The following is a 16,338-nucleotide window of genomic DNA, read 5'->3' as shown; positions in this document are numbered from 1 at the left end:
GAGAATGCCACTGCGCTCAGCCTATTTTTGGCCTCATCTGCCATCCACCTCGATAAGGCGTTACACACCAGTCTCAAAATCAAGAACATCCATCACGCTGATGTGAAGTGACGGAGCTATGCGGACAATCCGGCCTAAAGTATTCTCAGTCACTTTATCTGTAGCAACTCAATTCAGATTGAAGTAAGCAGTCCAATAAAGCCGGGCTGGGGTTTGTTTATCCTGTTGAGAACAGCCTGGTAATACAGGGAGTGGTGCATGTACAGCAAAGTGAGATTGCTGGCATATTCCCTGCAACGGATTGTCAATACAGCATCAATCTGAAGAAGGGTCTCGACCTGAAACGTCACCCATTCCTTCTCTCCTGAGATGCTGCCTGACCTGCTGAGTTACTCCAGCATTTTGTGAATAAACACCTTCGATTTGTACCAGCATCTGCAGTTATTTTCTTATACTTTCAATACAGCACCAACCAACTTCAGCTTTTAAAAATAAAAATAAAAATAAAAATCGAGCAGTTCCAAAATCCCTCAGCTTCTGCAATGTTTGGTCTGCTGTTGATCAAACAAAGGACATGCACAGAACGTTTGGCTTTTTCTGTAAAGCTGTACAGTGTATATTCAGTGTGGAAGAAATCCCGGCTGGGTTATAAACAGGCAGAATATTTTGAGCATGATTTGATCAGACAGTAAGAGCCGAGTGTCTCTCCGGCAGTGCAGAACAACAAGCAGGGGGAGTGGTGCAAAATCAAAAGGCAGGCTGGCTGGTGTACACCAAAGCTTGCAGTGAGGTCTCAGGGTTAACCCTGGCTTGGTAAATTAAGAGGGGCGCTCCTCGTTTCCGATTGCAGAAAATAAATGCAAGTGCTCTATCTGGGGTTTTTGTTTTTTTGTCACACATTAAAGAGAGATTGTGTCTGAAGAATGCACCGAGTTAGCAACAGGCTGTGGCCGCGAATTGATTGCACAGAAGGATGAATGAGATGACTGCGCGTTTACAAGCCGGCTTTTGTATCCGTCCAGCGGTGCCACACTGACAACGCCGAACGCTCTGTGCAGGGAACGCCTGGCTTCAACAGAAAATGCTGGAGTAACTCAGCGGGTCAGGCGGCATCTGAAACGCTGACCACTTACTTGTACAGCGAGCCTTCAGAGTTCATTAGAGAGCCCCCTCCTCGCTTACACCCCCTCCCCTCCCCTCCCCTCCCCAGGTCTATATTGTGCCGCGGGTCTCCATGTGTCAGATTTACACTGCGTTTCTCATCACCATGATTCATCTAGTACTTTATCGGCCACCGCGATCGCCAATGGAAACGGAGACGCGAGAGAGCAGAGAGCTTCACTTCCACACAAAAAACAAAATCAAACGACTACCTCTGCAGTACAAGACGTGGAACATTATGGCTCCTGTTCAAAATACCTCGGGTTTACACTCCCTGTGGGCTGTCAATGCCCTTCCAGGGCTGGACACACCACGGCGACCCTGGGCTGAGACGCCAGAAGGAGCCAAGACTCTGGGTAGATGCCCCACTTAATGTCCACGATCCATCAAACGCCACAATTACACGGCGTGTCCTGGGGCAATATAATGTGTATAAGAAGATAACTGCAGATGCTGGTACAAATCGAAGGTATTTATTCACAAAATGCTGGAGTAACTCGGCAGGTCAGGCAGCATCTCAGGAGATGGAGCAAGACGGCCAGGTCCAGAGTCTGGTCTGACCTCTTCCCTCTCTTGTCTTGCCATCTTTGACTTTGCAGGGAATTGGAAGCCGAGTACATGTTGTCCTCCTCAACGTGTATGTAGGGAGGAACTGCAGATGCCGGTGTAAACCGAAGATAGACACAAAATGCTGGAGTAACTCAGCGGGGCAGGCAGCACCTCTGGAGAGGAGGGATGCGTGACGTTTCTGGTCGATAAGGATCTGGACCCTGAAACGTCTCCCATTCTCTCTCTCCAGAGATGCTGCCTGTCCCGCTGAGTAACTCCAGCATTTTGTATCTAACGTGTCCTCCCCCCAGCGTCACCTCAAGGGGAAGTGGCTTCCAAACTGCCATGTCAACCATTGTATTGTAATGAGTGGAGAAGCGACTTGTCCATCCGTGGCCAGAGAGGGTTCACTTCATGCACCACCGGCATCGGCCACGGACACGAGTCAAGGCACATGTATGTATGTATGTATGTATGTATGTATGTATGTATGTATGTATGTATGTATGTATGTATGTATGTATGTATGTATGTATGTGTGTATGTGTGTGTGTGTGTGTATGTATGTATGTATGTATGTATGTATGTATGTATGTATGTATGTATGTATGTATGTATGTATGTATGTATGTATGTATGTATGTATGTATGTATGTATGTATGTATGTATGACACGCAGGGAAACAGGGCTACTCCACCACATAGAGATGGACGCAGAGACTTGGTTTCGGACGAGGAAAAAAACTAACTAAGGGGAAAGCGGGCTTTATGTTAACATAATCATTAAAATTTGTCAATTGTAAAAGTGTTAGATGCAGTAAGGTACTTTAAATTGTCCCAGCATCGTCAGTGGATGCGCAAAAATGCTTCCTCCACTAGGAGAGAACATGGTCTGCATTTATCGCTTTTTCAATCCCTGTCTGAATTAAGGATTAATTATGCAAAAGCAAGATAAATAGAGGCCGGCGGATGGATTTAAACATTTTTTAAAAAGGGTTTCTGGCCTCAAAACGTTCCACTGACATTCAGAATTTAGGAACATTTTAGATTCCTAGAAGCAAGTGCAGCTATCTGCATTAATACCCCCACCCTACCCACACACGCACCACATTATCACTGTTTACTCTAGTCTCACTGGAGCTTCGTGGAACCTGACTAGCTACCAGTACCGACAGACTGATAGAGGAAAGAAAATAATCAATATTGTACACACCATTAAAAAGTAGAATAGTTCAAAGTGAGACGCGTGGCCTACGCTGAAGGTCTGACCTTACATTCCAAGAAACATTGGCATGCTCCAAGCCGTGATTACAAGGCATTGGAGGGGAGCTACAAAGAATCGCAGCGTCCACGTCTTCCTTGCGCCTGGAGATTTCAAAAGTTCCAAATTCCACGAACCAGCAGATTCAAGGCAACGTGATAATCGGCCCATTTGCAATTTCTGCAGCGGACTGCAAATAGCCTCCAACTTTTCAATGAAAAATGCAAACAATAATTAAGTGAATTTCAGCCCGCCGGACCGTGTCAATAAAATGGTCGCAGGGAATGGGAAACGTTTGAGACGTTATCAACTCCAGATGGGGTGGGTTTCGAGTTCTGTTTCATGTGGCGCCTGGTCTCATAGCCCACACACCACCCTTAGAAAAATATTTCACCCAACACAGCACAGACACGCTTCCAAGATGAACACGGGAGGTGAGAGATGAAGTTAATGTCAAAACATATCTTGAGGGTTGTAGGAAACGAACTTGTGGCAACCCTGATAGTTGCAAGCCCTGTGAATACAACCAACGCACACAGGCATGGAAACCCCCACAGAAAGTCAGTCACAGACCACAAAACCAACGTTTTATATCGGCATTTATAGTCGCTGTAATTCAGTGCAATGAACTTTACATCAGATGGCCATGCATGTTCCAGGAATCAACAAAAGAAATCACTGCAGCCGACGCTGCCAAAATGCACATCACTCGGGTTATTTTTAATCGTAGAATAACAGTTTATCAGGTCCCCCCCCCCACACTCTCCAATACTCTGAAAGGGATCACAGACGTTAAACCAGCCAAGGCAATCCTACACACATCTGATTAAATTCAGCAGAGAAAACTCGACTGAAACGGCTCATTCTGCTGGAAAGATAACACGTGCGATACAATCCTGGCACCAAGGCTTAAAGACAGCCGACATGGCCCAGTAACAACAGCGTGGGCAGAGGGGGTGGGGTGGGGGATGGGAAGGGGAGTGGGATGGGGGGTGGGGAGGGGGATGGGGTGGGATGGGGGGAGGGGAATGGGTGGGGAGGGAGGGAAGGAGGGGGTTGGTGGGAGAGGACATGAAAGTAACAGATATCGTCAACCTGTTAGTAAAATGCAGTTTTTTTCTCTCTCTCTATTAAAACGCATCGCCCGGGAAATGTGAACTGCATTGGAGACGAGAGGTCCCGCAGAACACAGCGAGCTTGTGTTTTGCATTATCGCAGAGGTAGAGAGAGAGAGAGAGAGAGAGTGTGTGTGTGTGTGTGTGTGTGTGTGTCGGGGGAGGCAAGTGAATAAAGCCTTTTGTTCCCCGTCACTCTCTGCTGGTCTCTGGTTCACACAGCGTCCGCGGGAGGAGAGCGGAGGGGGGTAGAAGGAGGGGGGGAAGGGGAGAGAGAAAGGGGGAGAGGAGAGGGGGGGAGAGGAGGGGAGGAGGAAGGAAGGGGGAGAGAGAGAGGAAGGAAGGGGGAAAGGAGGGGAGGGGGAAAGGAGGGGGGAGGGGGAAGTGAGAGATTGCCAGTGCGCTGCCTCGGCCGGGCCCTGACCAAACCCCCCCCATTCCCAACGCAACCAGCTCATGTAACAAAATAACTTGCAAACAATGCCCGGAGTAACTGGGAAAATGAATGATGTTGAAGGGGAAAGGCCGGGCGCTGACTGAGGCGCGCTGTGTTACCGGACCCCCCCCTCCACCCTCCCCATCAGGACCAGAGGACGTGGGGTTGGGGAGGGAGAGATCACCCTAACCGGGGCGGGGGGTCAGCCCTGTATCCCAGGATGCCCATCAGCCTCCAGAGCCAGGCGCTGACCCAGGCCGGGCCGGAGTGCGGGGTCAGCCCGGGGGAGGGAGGGAGGGAGGGGGGGGTCCAGTGACCGCCGACATCCAGCGCTCAGATGCCCGCGGACACACTGACACACGCGGTGACACGGCCCGGGGAGAGGCCGCTCATGGCCCGGCTGCGGTTACCGGTCGCGCAGCGCAGCGAGCCGGGCTATGGGGGGGGGGGGGCATGGGGGGTGGTGGTGGGGGGGGGGAGACCGAGGGGAAGGGCAGAGTAGTGGAGGGAGGATGGCTTGGGGGTGGCAGGCAGGGTGGCAGAGTGTGTGGGGTGTGTGAGTGGGGGGAGGGGGGGGGGGGTGCGTGGAGGGGCAGGAGGTGGGATTTGTGGGGAGGGAGGGAGTGAGGAGTTAGGGGTAAGAGGGAATATGAGGGAGGGAGGGAGGGGTGAGGGATGGAGGGAGGGAGTGGGCCGGGGATTGAGAGGAGAGGTTTGAGGGATGGAGGGGAGATGGTGGGTGGGAGCGGGAGGGAAGGATAGGGACATGCGGGGAGGGGAGCAGGATGGGTGGGGGGATGGAGGGACTGCATGAGGGGGGAAGGGGGTATTAGGGAGGGCGCAGGACGAGTGGGGAATGGGGTGTGAGGGGGGGGGGGGTGAGGAGAGGAGGGGGGTTCCTCTGATAGCTCCAGCAACAGATTGTAGGCACAGACCCCGGGAGGTATTAGGGAGGGCAGTAGGACGAGTGGGGAAGGGTGGGAGGGGGGTAAGGAGGGGGAGTGGGGGTGAGGAGAGGAGGGGGGGAGTGGTGAGGGGGGGGGGGGGGGGGGGGGAGTGGTGAGGGGGGGGGGATGGTGAGGGGGGTCCTCTGACAGCTCCAGCAACAGCCCCAGGAGCCACACCGATCCACACACCGCCGACCCGGGCGTTGCCGCCGCTCTCCCTCCCGCTCGGGGGGTGGTGGGTGGGGGGATTCATCGCCACCCGAGCCCCCCACCCACCCCATCCCCAGCAAGCCGAGGGTCAGCGGCAAACAGCGCGGCCCCCGTCTCCCGGCAGAGGGAGGGGGGGGAAATACATCAAAGTGTCATTAAATAACAAGGTCTCTCTCTCTCTCTCTCGCAACTTTTCCCCGCTCCCGCATCCAGCCGGGGATGGGCTCAGCGCGACTCTCCCCCCTCCCCTCCCACTGCCCCACCGGGCCGGGCACGTCTGCTCCTCGCAGCCGGCAGCGGGGAGCCGATCTCCGGGAGACCAGAGCGGGCACGGTGGCCTCTGCCGGCGCCGCCGCAACTTTGCCCGGGGTTTCCCAGCGCTGGGCTCGGGCACTCTCCCCAACACATCCCCCCCTCTCCCCCGCTCTCTCTCTATCTCTCTCCTACCCCCTTCTCTCTCTCTCTCTCTCCTACCCCCTTTACTCACTCTCTCTCCCCTTCTCTCTCTCTCTCTCTCTATCTCCCCCACCTCTCTCTCTCTCTCTCTCTCTCTCTCTCTCTCTCTCTCTCTCTCTCCCCCCCCCCCTTCTCCCTTGCTCTCTATCCCCTCTTCCTCTCCATGCCCCATTCCTCTCTCTTCACTCTCTCTCTATCCCTTCTCCCTTTCCCTCTATCACTTCTTCTCCATCTCTCCTCATTCTCTTCTCTCTCTATCCTCTCTCTCAGTCCTCTCTCCCCTCTCCCTCTCTCTCTCTTTTCTCTCTCTCCCCTTCTCTCTTCTCTCTTTTTCTCTCCCCTCTCTCTTTCTCTCTCTTCCCCCTCTCTCCCCCCTCTCTCTCCCCCTCTCTCCCCCCCCTCTCTCCCCCTCTCTCTCCCCCTCTCTCTCCACTCCGCAGTAAGACTCTCTCTCCCACCCCCCTCCCTCCACGATCCCCTCTTACCTTGAGCGATGAAGAGTGCCCAGACGGCGAGGGCGAGGAGATGGTAGGAAGAAGCTCCGGCAGCCACAGCAGCGCCCAGCATCGCCATGTTGCAGATTCCACCTGCCTGCTGCCTGCTGCCTGCTGCCCTGCCCGCCACTCACTCAGTCAGTCAGTCAGTCAGTCAGTCAGACCGTGTGCCGTGCCGTGCCGTGCCGCGCCGCTCCGAGCCGCGCTAACCCAGCCCAACGCTAGCCCAGCCCAGCGTTAACCCAGCCCAGCCCAGCCCAGCGCAACTCACTAGCGCCCGCCGCCGCCGCCGCTGCCCCACCTCCACCGCCTAATCAGATGCTAATCGGATGCTAATCCTATGCTAATAAGATGCTAATCAGATGCTACTTTCACGGACTGGAACGGGACGGGACGGAATGGAAGAGCTGGACAGAGCTCTTAAGGATAGCGGAGTCAGGGGGGTACGGGGAGAAGGCAGGGACGGGGTACTGATTGAAAATGATCAGCCATGATCACATTGAATGGGAGGTGCTAGCTCGAAGGGCCGAATGGCCTACTCCTGCACCTATTGTCTATTGAATGGGAACGGGGAGCAAGGGAGACAACTCAACGTAGACGCATCAAGCCGGAGTAACTCCGTGGGACAGGCACTAAAGGCTCAGGAGGGAAGCGGTGGGAGACGTTTTCAATGGACAATAGGTGCAGGAGGAGGCCATTCGGCCCTTCGAGACAGCACCGCCATTCAATGTGATCATGGCTGATCATTCTCAATCAGTACCCCGTTCCTGCCTTCTCCCCATACCCCCTGACTCCACTATCCTTAAGAGCTCTATCTAGCTCTCTCTTGAATGAGAGAGGGGTCGAGACCATTCCTCAGACTACAACTGCAAGGTTACAGCAAATGCACACCCCCTCTCCCCTCCTCTCCCCCAGTCCAAAGAAGGGTCTCAACCTGAAAACGTCACCTATTCCTTTTCTCCAGAGATGCTGCTCGGTTTCTCCAGCTTTTTGTGTCCCACCCCAGCCCCTGGTGTTTATTCTGAGTGATTTTGCATTGGAGATGAGATATCCCCTGACACATTCTGGCTAAAGACACTGACCCCCACCACAAGACTCTGGCCTCTTCGATCTTGCTGTGTGCATATAAAAGCTTCCCAACTTTGTAACAGTGACTATATATATTTTAAACATTGGTCGTTCACCGTGGGGGTGGGGGGGGGGGGGGACTCAATGGAATTTGAGAGGCAAATCCAAAAGTCTGAAGAAGACAGACACAAAATGTTGGAGTAACTCAGCGGAACTGACAGCATCTCTGGAGAGAAGGAATGGGTGATGTTTCGGGTCTCTCCATTTACCCCCCAACAGATGCTGCCCGACACGCCGAGTTTCTCCGGTACTTTGTGTTTTGCACAAATCCATGATATTTTGTTTATGCTGAAGGCAACTTCTCCCGGTCAGTTTCTACTGGAGATATCTGGACAAAATATCCATCAACAGGTTTCTACAAGGAACCTGGTGTGAAGTGCATGCCCACTGGTTTTGCCCTACACACTCGAAGCAAATAGTCCAATACCCTTACAATAATCAAGAAAGACACAAAATGCTGGGGTAACTCAGCGGGACTGGCAGCACCTCTGGAGAGAAGGAATGGGTGACGTTTCGGGTCAAAACCCTTCTTCAGACTGAGAGACAATGGAAAGGGATTCTAGAGATATGGAAGGGTAAGGTGTGAAAAGGATAGACCAAAGCAGATGCTGATCAAGGAAATGTAGAATGGTTCATTGTTACTGACCAGTCTGAGGAAGGGTCTGGATCCGAAACGTCACTCAGTGTCCCGCTGAGTCGCTCCAGCTTTCTGTGTCTATCTATGGTTCATTGTTAGCTGAGTGGAAGGTGCAAGGAGGCGCACAATCAGTAAAGTCATACTTGCTGTATTGCAATATTAGATGCAAGCTACATTGAGAAGAGTATACTGAAGCTGAATTGTCCAACCACAATGTACAGTCTGAGTGACCTAGCTAGTTGTGCAGTGATAGACTCAGGATTGGAGAGCTAGCACTGTTCTCAAATCAAAGCAGAAAGTGCAGGAAGAACCGAGCATGTCAGGCAGCAACTGTGGAAATGTGGAGAGAGAAACGAACTTCATGTTTCAGGTCGAAGGTAGACACAAAATGATGGTGCAACTCAGTGGGTCAGGCAGCATCTCTGGAGAAAAGGAATAGGCGACGTCTCGAGTTGAGACCCTCCAGCATTTGTGTCTATCTTCCAACTCCATCTGCAGTTCCTTCTTACACACTTCATGTCTTAGGTCAACGATCCTTCATCAGAACTTCAGTGATTTATTGAGTTTTGCTTGGTTTCTGATGAATGGTCCTTGACATCAAAGGCTCGCCCGGTTTCTTTCTCCACAGATGCTGCCTGACCTGCTGAGTGTTTCCAATACTTTCTGAGTTTATGGGGAATTTTCACTGTCAACAGTTGCTTGCTTGTCGAATAAGGTCCGGGTAGAGTGGTTGTGCCCTGATGTTGATCTGAAGGTCGGGCAAGTATCTGATCAATGCCTGGAGATCAACTTTGACATCGAAGGGTAGACCAGGATTCCGGGCTCTCTATTTTACCCCTGCCTTTATGGTTTATTTTCTTATCTTCAGCATGGGCTAGTGTTGGTTTATTACTGTCATGTCCACCGAGGTACAGTAAAAAAACTTTATCTTCCTGCTATCCGGTCAAATCAAATCATACTGTACCTGAGTATAATCAATCCATACACAGGTACAGCAGGTGGAGACTATAGTGTTACAGCATGGTAATGTTACAGTTACAAGAGAAAAGGTCCTGTGTAGCAACCTGGGACTTCCCTGGATCAAGGGAGCTCCAGTACTTCCAACATGTGGACTTTGGACCGTTTATTTTTATTTTTATTTGTAAACGGCATCCAACTATGACGACTGTGCATTTGTGGTTGTGCACAAGACATTCACTGTGCTGTGCATACATGGCAATAAAGCACCATTGAACCATTAAGTTCCACAGGGAAGTCATAGTCATAGAGTCATAGAGTCCCATCGTGTGGAAACAGGCCCTCTGGCCCAATTTGCCCACACCGACCAACATGTCACATCTACACTTGTTCCACCTGCCTGCATTTGGCCCATATCCCTCTAAACCTGTCCTTTTAAATATAATTGTGTCTTAAACGTTGCGACAGTCCCTGCCTCAACTACCTCCCCTGGCAGCTCGTTCCATACACCAACCCTTCTATGTGTGAAAAAAATTACCCCTCAGATTTCTGTTAAATCTTTCCCCCTTCACCCAAGGTCCACAGTGAGGTAGGTTGGAAGATCAAGACTACATCCTAGCTTATGGAAGGGCACTCCATGACCCTATGACCCTTCAGCAGCCTGATAACAGTGGGGGAGAACCAGTTATTAATATATTGATGTATTGACGAGATGTTGGTGGAGGATTACTTCCAACACAGGCCGCACGGTAGCGCAGCGGTAGAGTTGCTGCTTTACAGCGAATGCAGCGCCGGAGACTCAGGTTCGATCCTGACTACGGGTGCTGCACTGTAAGGAGTTTGTACGTTCTCCCCGTGACCTGCGTGGGTTTTCTCCGAGATCTTCGGTTTCCTCCCACACTCCAAAGACGTACAGGTATGTAGGTTAATTGGCTGGGTAAATGTAAAAATTGTCCCTAGTGGGTGTAGGATAGTGTTAATGTGCGGGGATCACTGGGCGGCACGGACTTGGAGGGCCGAAAAAGGCCTGTTTCCGGCTGTATATATATGATATGATATGATTTGTCCATTCAGTAGCTCTTCAACACATGGGTTTAAGAGAAGATGAAGAGGGATTTTTTGTTTTAAAAGCTTTGCTCAATGTCCTGGAGCAGACTTGATCTCTCAACCAAAGGCATTAAAACAATCTGGTGCCATACAACATTGTTGCCTGTGGAATCCTGCACTGACTACCCTTGTTTCCGATACCAGATATTTAAGAAGTGGCGGGTTGTCCTGAGGTTGTGGTAGGTGCATAGTTACCTTGCAACAGTAGTCGCTGCCTCACGGAGAAGGCACCATTCTTCTGCTGGAAAACCAAGTATGAAGAAACAGCTGGGATTTTCCTCGGTTGATAGACTAATTGCACATTGAAGTGTTTGTTGCTGTTGCACAGAGCTCGAGTTTATGATGGTTCAATATGGAATCTGCAGTTACTCCCTGTAGCAGAGCAATCCACTTCTAAACAATCACACAGATGAATGACTGAGCATGGTCTAGCCTTCTGCTGCACAGCACAATCAGCCAGGTAGACCCACCATATTCTTGAGGACGTGTAGGAAGGAACTGCAGATGCCGATTTACACCAAAGATAAGCACAACATGCTGGAGTAACTCACCAGTGCAGGCAGCAATTCTGGAGAAGAATGGGCGACGTTTCGGGCCGAGACCCTTCTTCAGACAGAGTAGTTAACAATGATCTAGTCTAAGAAAATAACTGCAGATGCTGGTACAAATCGAAGGTATTTATTTCACAAAATGCTGGAGTGACTCAGCAGGTCAGGCAGCATCTCGGGAGAGAAGGAATGGGTGACGTTTTGGGTCAAGACCCTTCTTCAGTCGACCCGAAACGTCACCCATTCCTTCTCTCCTGAGATGCTGCCTGCCCTTCTGAGTTACTCCAGCATTTTGTGAAATAAATGATCTAGTCTACATTTCCTTGATCATCGTCTGCTTTAATCTGTCAATTTCATGCCTTACCCTTCCATGTATCTCTAGTCTCCATCTCCCCTGACTCTCTGTCTGAAGAAGGGTCTTGACCCGATACGTCACCTATTCTCTCCAGAGATGCTGCCTGTCCCGCTGAGTTACTCCAGCAATTTGTGTCTATCCGTGTCTATATTCTTTAGGATCATGGTCCGTTGGGTTTAAGTACAACCCCAGCTATCAGTGGAAGCTACATCAAGGCAGGCCAGGCCGAGAAAGCTGGTTCATCATTAGCAGTGTCCTGGAGATCAGAGACAGCCAAAATTCATATTTTGTGTATCATTTGGGAGAAATTTCTTATTTTGCAGCCCCCAACATTCTCCATTCTAATTATAAACCATCAAACCTATCAATTCCTCGAAGATAGAAGACACCGAAAAAATGCTGGAGTAACTCAGCGGGTCAGGCAGCATCTCTGGAGAAAAGGAACAGGTGACGTTTTGGGTTGAGGCCCTTCTTCAAATCTCGACCCAAAACGTCACCTATGCCTTTTCTCCAGAGATGCTGCCTGACCCGTTGAGTTACTCCAGTATTTTGTGTTTTATCTTCAGGGTAAACCAGCATCAGCAGTTCCTTCCTGCACTATTAATTCGGCCACAGAAGATGGCTGGCTTGTTGGGTTCCTCCAGCACTTTGTTTCCTGCCCACGGTTCCAGCATCTGTAGCTTCAGGTATCACTATTTGTTCCAATGCTTGCAACTTAACCAAACCCTCTCATCTTCTATGGGGACTTGCCAGGTGACCAAGCTACACTTAACGTGTATCGGGTCACAAGTCTACCACATTTTAACTGTGCCTACTGTGTGCACAGAAAGGTTCAATATTTCAAAAATCCATTAAATTAATGCAGCTGATCTGTTTGCCTTATAGATCTCAAGTCCCTCGTTTGGATTAATAAATCGAAGCAAAGTTTGAACTTAGTCAAGCATGGTCAATCAGTGCTACCTACTGGTGTTACTTTCCATCGACGGAAAGGAATAGACATAGAAGTTCAGTGGTTGGGAGATGCTTAGCAAATCTGTATGTGTTCATTTCCCAGCAAGTCAATTAGGTTAGGTTACCTTCAGATTACAAAGCAGGAAATGCCATCTACAGCATGTCCAGAAAATAGCGCACCAAGGGATAAAGCTCACGTTAACGATATTCGACAATGAGAGTAAATAATTCTTTGGTCGCCATTAACTTGCTGGACATGTTGAAACAAGCTATCACCAAGGTGAAATGAGTTTGGACAATCTCAATCTGTTTCGCGTCGGGCATTACCTCGAGCACAAATCTGGTCGTAATTCAGAAACAACAACATTAATTTGCCACAAAGTGCCAATCTCCAGAGGCAGCTGATGTGGAAAATGGAAAATTGTCCCTCCATCTCAGACTCAGGTTAGGACTTCATCATAGAGTCATTGAACGTTGCAGCCAGGAAGCAGGCCCCACAGCCGACCTGGTCCGTGCCGACCAAGTTGGCATACTAAACTCGTCCCATTTGCCTGCATTTGGCCCGTCTTCCTTTAAACCCATCCTATCCATATATCTGTCCAAATGTCCTTTAAAAGTAAGAATTCCATCCAGTTCTACTGCTTCCTCTGGAGTTCATTCCAGATAATGACTACCCTCTGAGTGAAAGGTTGTCCCTGAGTTCCCTCTTAAATCTCTCCCCTCTCACCTTCAGCCTCTGCTTTTCGAAAAAAAAGTACCGTGAGCATTCATTTTATCCATGTCCCTCATGATTTTGGACACCTCAACAAGGTCACCCCTCAGCTTCCTACTGAAAAGTGTCCCAGCCTGTCCATCCTTTATGAGTCATAGAGTCATACAGCACAGACACAGGACCTTCAGCCCAACTCATCCATGCTGGCCCTTCTAAGCTAGTCCCATATATCCCTCTCCCTATAATTCAAAAGCACAAGCCCAGGTAACATCCCGATGAAATGGCCAGGTAACTTTGCTGGGGCAAGTCAGAGAGCTATCTCGGAATTCCACCAATGACCAATGTTCCGCATAAAATGAAAGAAAAATATTTATGGTTCTGTAAGTGACAAAGTGAAATTCTTCTTGGACACTAATGCTAAGCTCACATGTTTCACCCTTTGCTTGTACCCACACATTCAGCTGCGTTAACCTCATTGGAACCGAATGCCAGAGACAGTGTACAATTGAGGATCTGTGCCTTCACACCTATTTAGCAATCAAAGAGAAATGTTCCCTGGTTTCAGAGGTCTAGATTGCAGACTAACTACATAAAACGCAACTGCAGGAAGCCCACTGTGGAATAAAAGCTTGCATGAATGATGAAAATGTTATGCTTCAAAAGTGTAATGGGATTAAGAGTATATTGATAACCCATATCATATCATATCATATCATATACATACAGCCGGAAACAGGCCTTTTCGGCCCTCCAAGTCCGTGCCGCCCAGCGATCCCCGTACATTAACACTATCCTACACCCACTAGGGACAATTTTTACATTTACCCAGCCAATTAACCTACATACCTGTACGTCTTTGGAGTGTGGGAGGAAACCGAAGATCTCGGAGTAAACCCACGCAGGTCACGGGGAGAACGTACAAACTCCTTCCAAACTCCATGTTATGTTTTACAAGACGAGCAAACAATAACATTTTAGGTCGGGAAATGAGCGTGCGTCTAACATTACTCAAACAACTGATTGCCAATCGGCGGTCGGTTCCACAGTGACAAATGCTATTTACCTTTTGCCTTTACGAGATCTCAAACTGTTGCACATGAGTATTATCAAACAAAATCTGCTACCGTGTCACACGCGGTTAGGTTAGACGTCCAAAATCTTGATCAAGCGGGCAGATTTGATGGTGATGATGATACCCTGTTGTCACTTGCATATAGGTACGGTGAACACGTTTTGTTTTTGCGTACAAAGTACGCAAAAGAGTCAGCACAAAAGTGCCGACACAGTTACAAAAAGCACTCATTCCCTCTTTGTAAACCTCCCCCCCCCCCCCACCTCCTCGGGTCCTCATTAGTTCTCAGCAGCCCCCTCCCCCCCACCCTACGCTGGGTCCCCCTTAGTTCTCAGCACCTCCCTTCCACCCCCCATGCCTGGTTCCCCATTGTTTTTGGCGGCCCCCCCTACGATGGGTCCCCCTTAGTTCTCAGCGCCTGCCCCCCCCCTCCCCATGCCAGGTCCCCATTTGTTCTCGGCGGGCCCGCCCCCCCATGCCAGATCTCCCTTAGTTCTCAGTCTCCCCCCCATGCCAGATCTCCCTTAGTTCTCACTCTCCCCCCTTCCTCCCATGCCAGATCTCCCTTAGTTCTCAGTCTCCCTCCCCCCATGCCAGATCCCCCTTAGTTCTCAGTCTCCCCCCCATGCCAGATCTCCATTAGTTCTCACTCTCCCCCCTTCCTCCCATGCCAGATCTCCCTTAGTTCTCAGTCTCCCCCCCCCCCCATGCCAGATCCCCCTTAGTCTCCCCCCCCCCCCCCCCACCGAGTCCCCCCTTGTTCCCAGAGATGGGGTAGTGGGAAGAGGTCCCAACATCTAACACCTTGACATCTAAAGGCATGGTCATGAGTAGCAGGGTGATTAAAGTCAATGGGGGTATATTTAAGGCACACCTAATAAATATGGAGGTGGAGGGTGGCTTAGTGTATTTTTACTTTAAATTTCGAAACTAAAACTGTATTAAGATTAAAAAACATTTACAAAATAAAAACCGTGCACAAAACCCTTCAGACATTCTCAGTGTCGGTACATTCAATAGTGCCACACACACAGGTGTCCGCACCTGTGTTTACATAAAACACGCTTGCCACTCACGTGGCTCCCTGGCGTGACATCCCTTCCCTTGTCTGAAGGGTGTCCCCACCTGACCCTGCCCCTCAGTGCAGGGCCGTTTTTACAGCATTATGGGCCCCCGAGCAAAGCAGTGTGCTGGGGCCCCTACCGTTACTCTCCCCCACCCCCCTTTCCCTACCAACCCCCCCCTGTCGTGCCGGCGAAAAGCACTTACCGAAAAGCACTTAGTGATGGACTTAGGGTGCTACATTGTTGCGAAAAGCACTTAGGGATGGAAAATGTTGCGAAAAAAGCACTTATTGAACCTACATTTTTAAAGTAGTATTTATTTATTGCAAGTCACTTAACATACACAGATCAGCATGGGGCCCCTATGCTCATGGGGCCCCGGGCAAGTGCCCATCAGGCCCATGCGTTAAGACGGCCCTGCCTCAGTGTTCAACAGAGGAAGGACCCTAGACTGCGGTCCTCTGGATTACACATTTTCTTTCCCCCAAAATAAGCTTTATTCAGAATAAAAACTAAATAAAACTATACAAAACTTTAAAAAACTGCAAAAAACACTTCCCACATCCTCGGTGTCTACACATTCAATAGTGTTTGGACCCATCTTTAAAGAAAACACACTTACCACTCATGTGGCCCCCTGAGTGAAATCCCTCCCTTGTTTGAAGGGCCACCCCACTGTACTTTGGAATACTGGATTGGAAGAGATTAATTAAACTTTAGACTTAAGATTTTAGGCTTTCGAGATACAGCGCGGAAACAGGCCCTTCTGCCCACTGAGTCCACGCCGACCAGCGATCTCCCCGTACACTTGCGTTCCCTACACAATAGGGACAATTTACAATTTTACTGAAGCAAATTAACCTACAAACCTGTACGTCATTGGAGTGTGGGAGGAAACTGGAGCATCTGGAGAAAACCCACATGATCACAGGGAGAAAGTACAAACTCCATACAGACAGCAACCAAAGTCAGGATTGAACCTGAGTCTCTGCCACCGTAAGGCAGCAACTCTACCGCTGCTCTACTGTGCTGTGCTAGATCTGGTCATTGGAGGGACGAAGCTAATTGAACATCTACCCGGTAGAGATAGGAAATGAGTTGAACATGTCACAAAATAGGCCAGTTCTTAATTTATTTCTTCATTTAAAATGTACCCTTTGGTCAGATCACCTTTGACA

The 16,338-nt window shown here is 49.8% G+C and overlaps 1 protein-coding gene across 5 annotated transcripts in view; it reads right to left on the bottom strand.

Moving 5' to 3' along the window:
- cadm1a (cell adhesion molecule 1a) overlaps positions 1-6,869 on the bottom strand; it is a 309,364-nt gene extending 302,495 nt beyond the window's left edge. For 3 of the 5 annotated variants that reach the window (XM_078426892.1, XM_078426893.1, XM_078426891.1), the window contains exon 1: positions 6,621-6,868. In XM_078426892.1, the coding sequence (XP_078283018.1) occupies positions 6,621-6,708 (88 nt within the window). In that variant the 5' untranslated portion in view covers positions 6,709-6,868. Of the gene's footprint in view, positions 1-6,620 lie in introns of all 5 variants that reach the window. The other 2 variants (XM_078426890.1, XM_078426894.1) reach the window with 2 other exon arrangements.
- Positions 6,870-16,338: the final 9,469 nt, after the last annotated feature.

This window comes from Rhinoraja longicauda, chromosome 32, assembly GCF_053455715.1.
Source record: "Rhinoraja longicauda isolate Sanriku21f chromosome 32, sRhiLon1.1, whole genome shotgun sequence".
Lineage (NCBI taxonomy): Eukaryota > Metazoa > Chordata > Chondrichthyes > Rajiformes > Arhynchobatidae > Rhinoraja > Rhinoraja longicauda.
The sequence above is the reverse complement of the archived record's forward strand: the minus strand, read 5'-3'. Positions and strand labels throughout refer to the sequence as shown.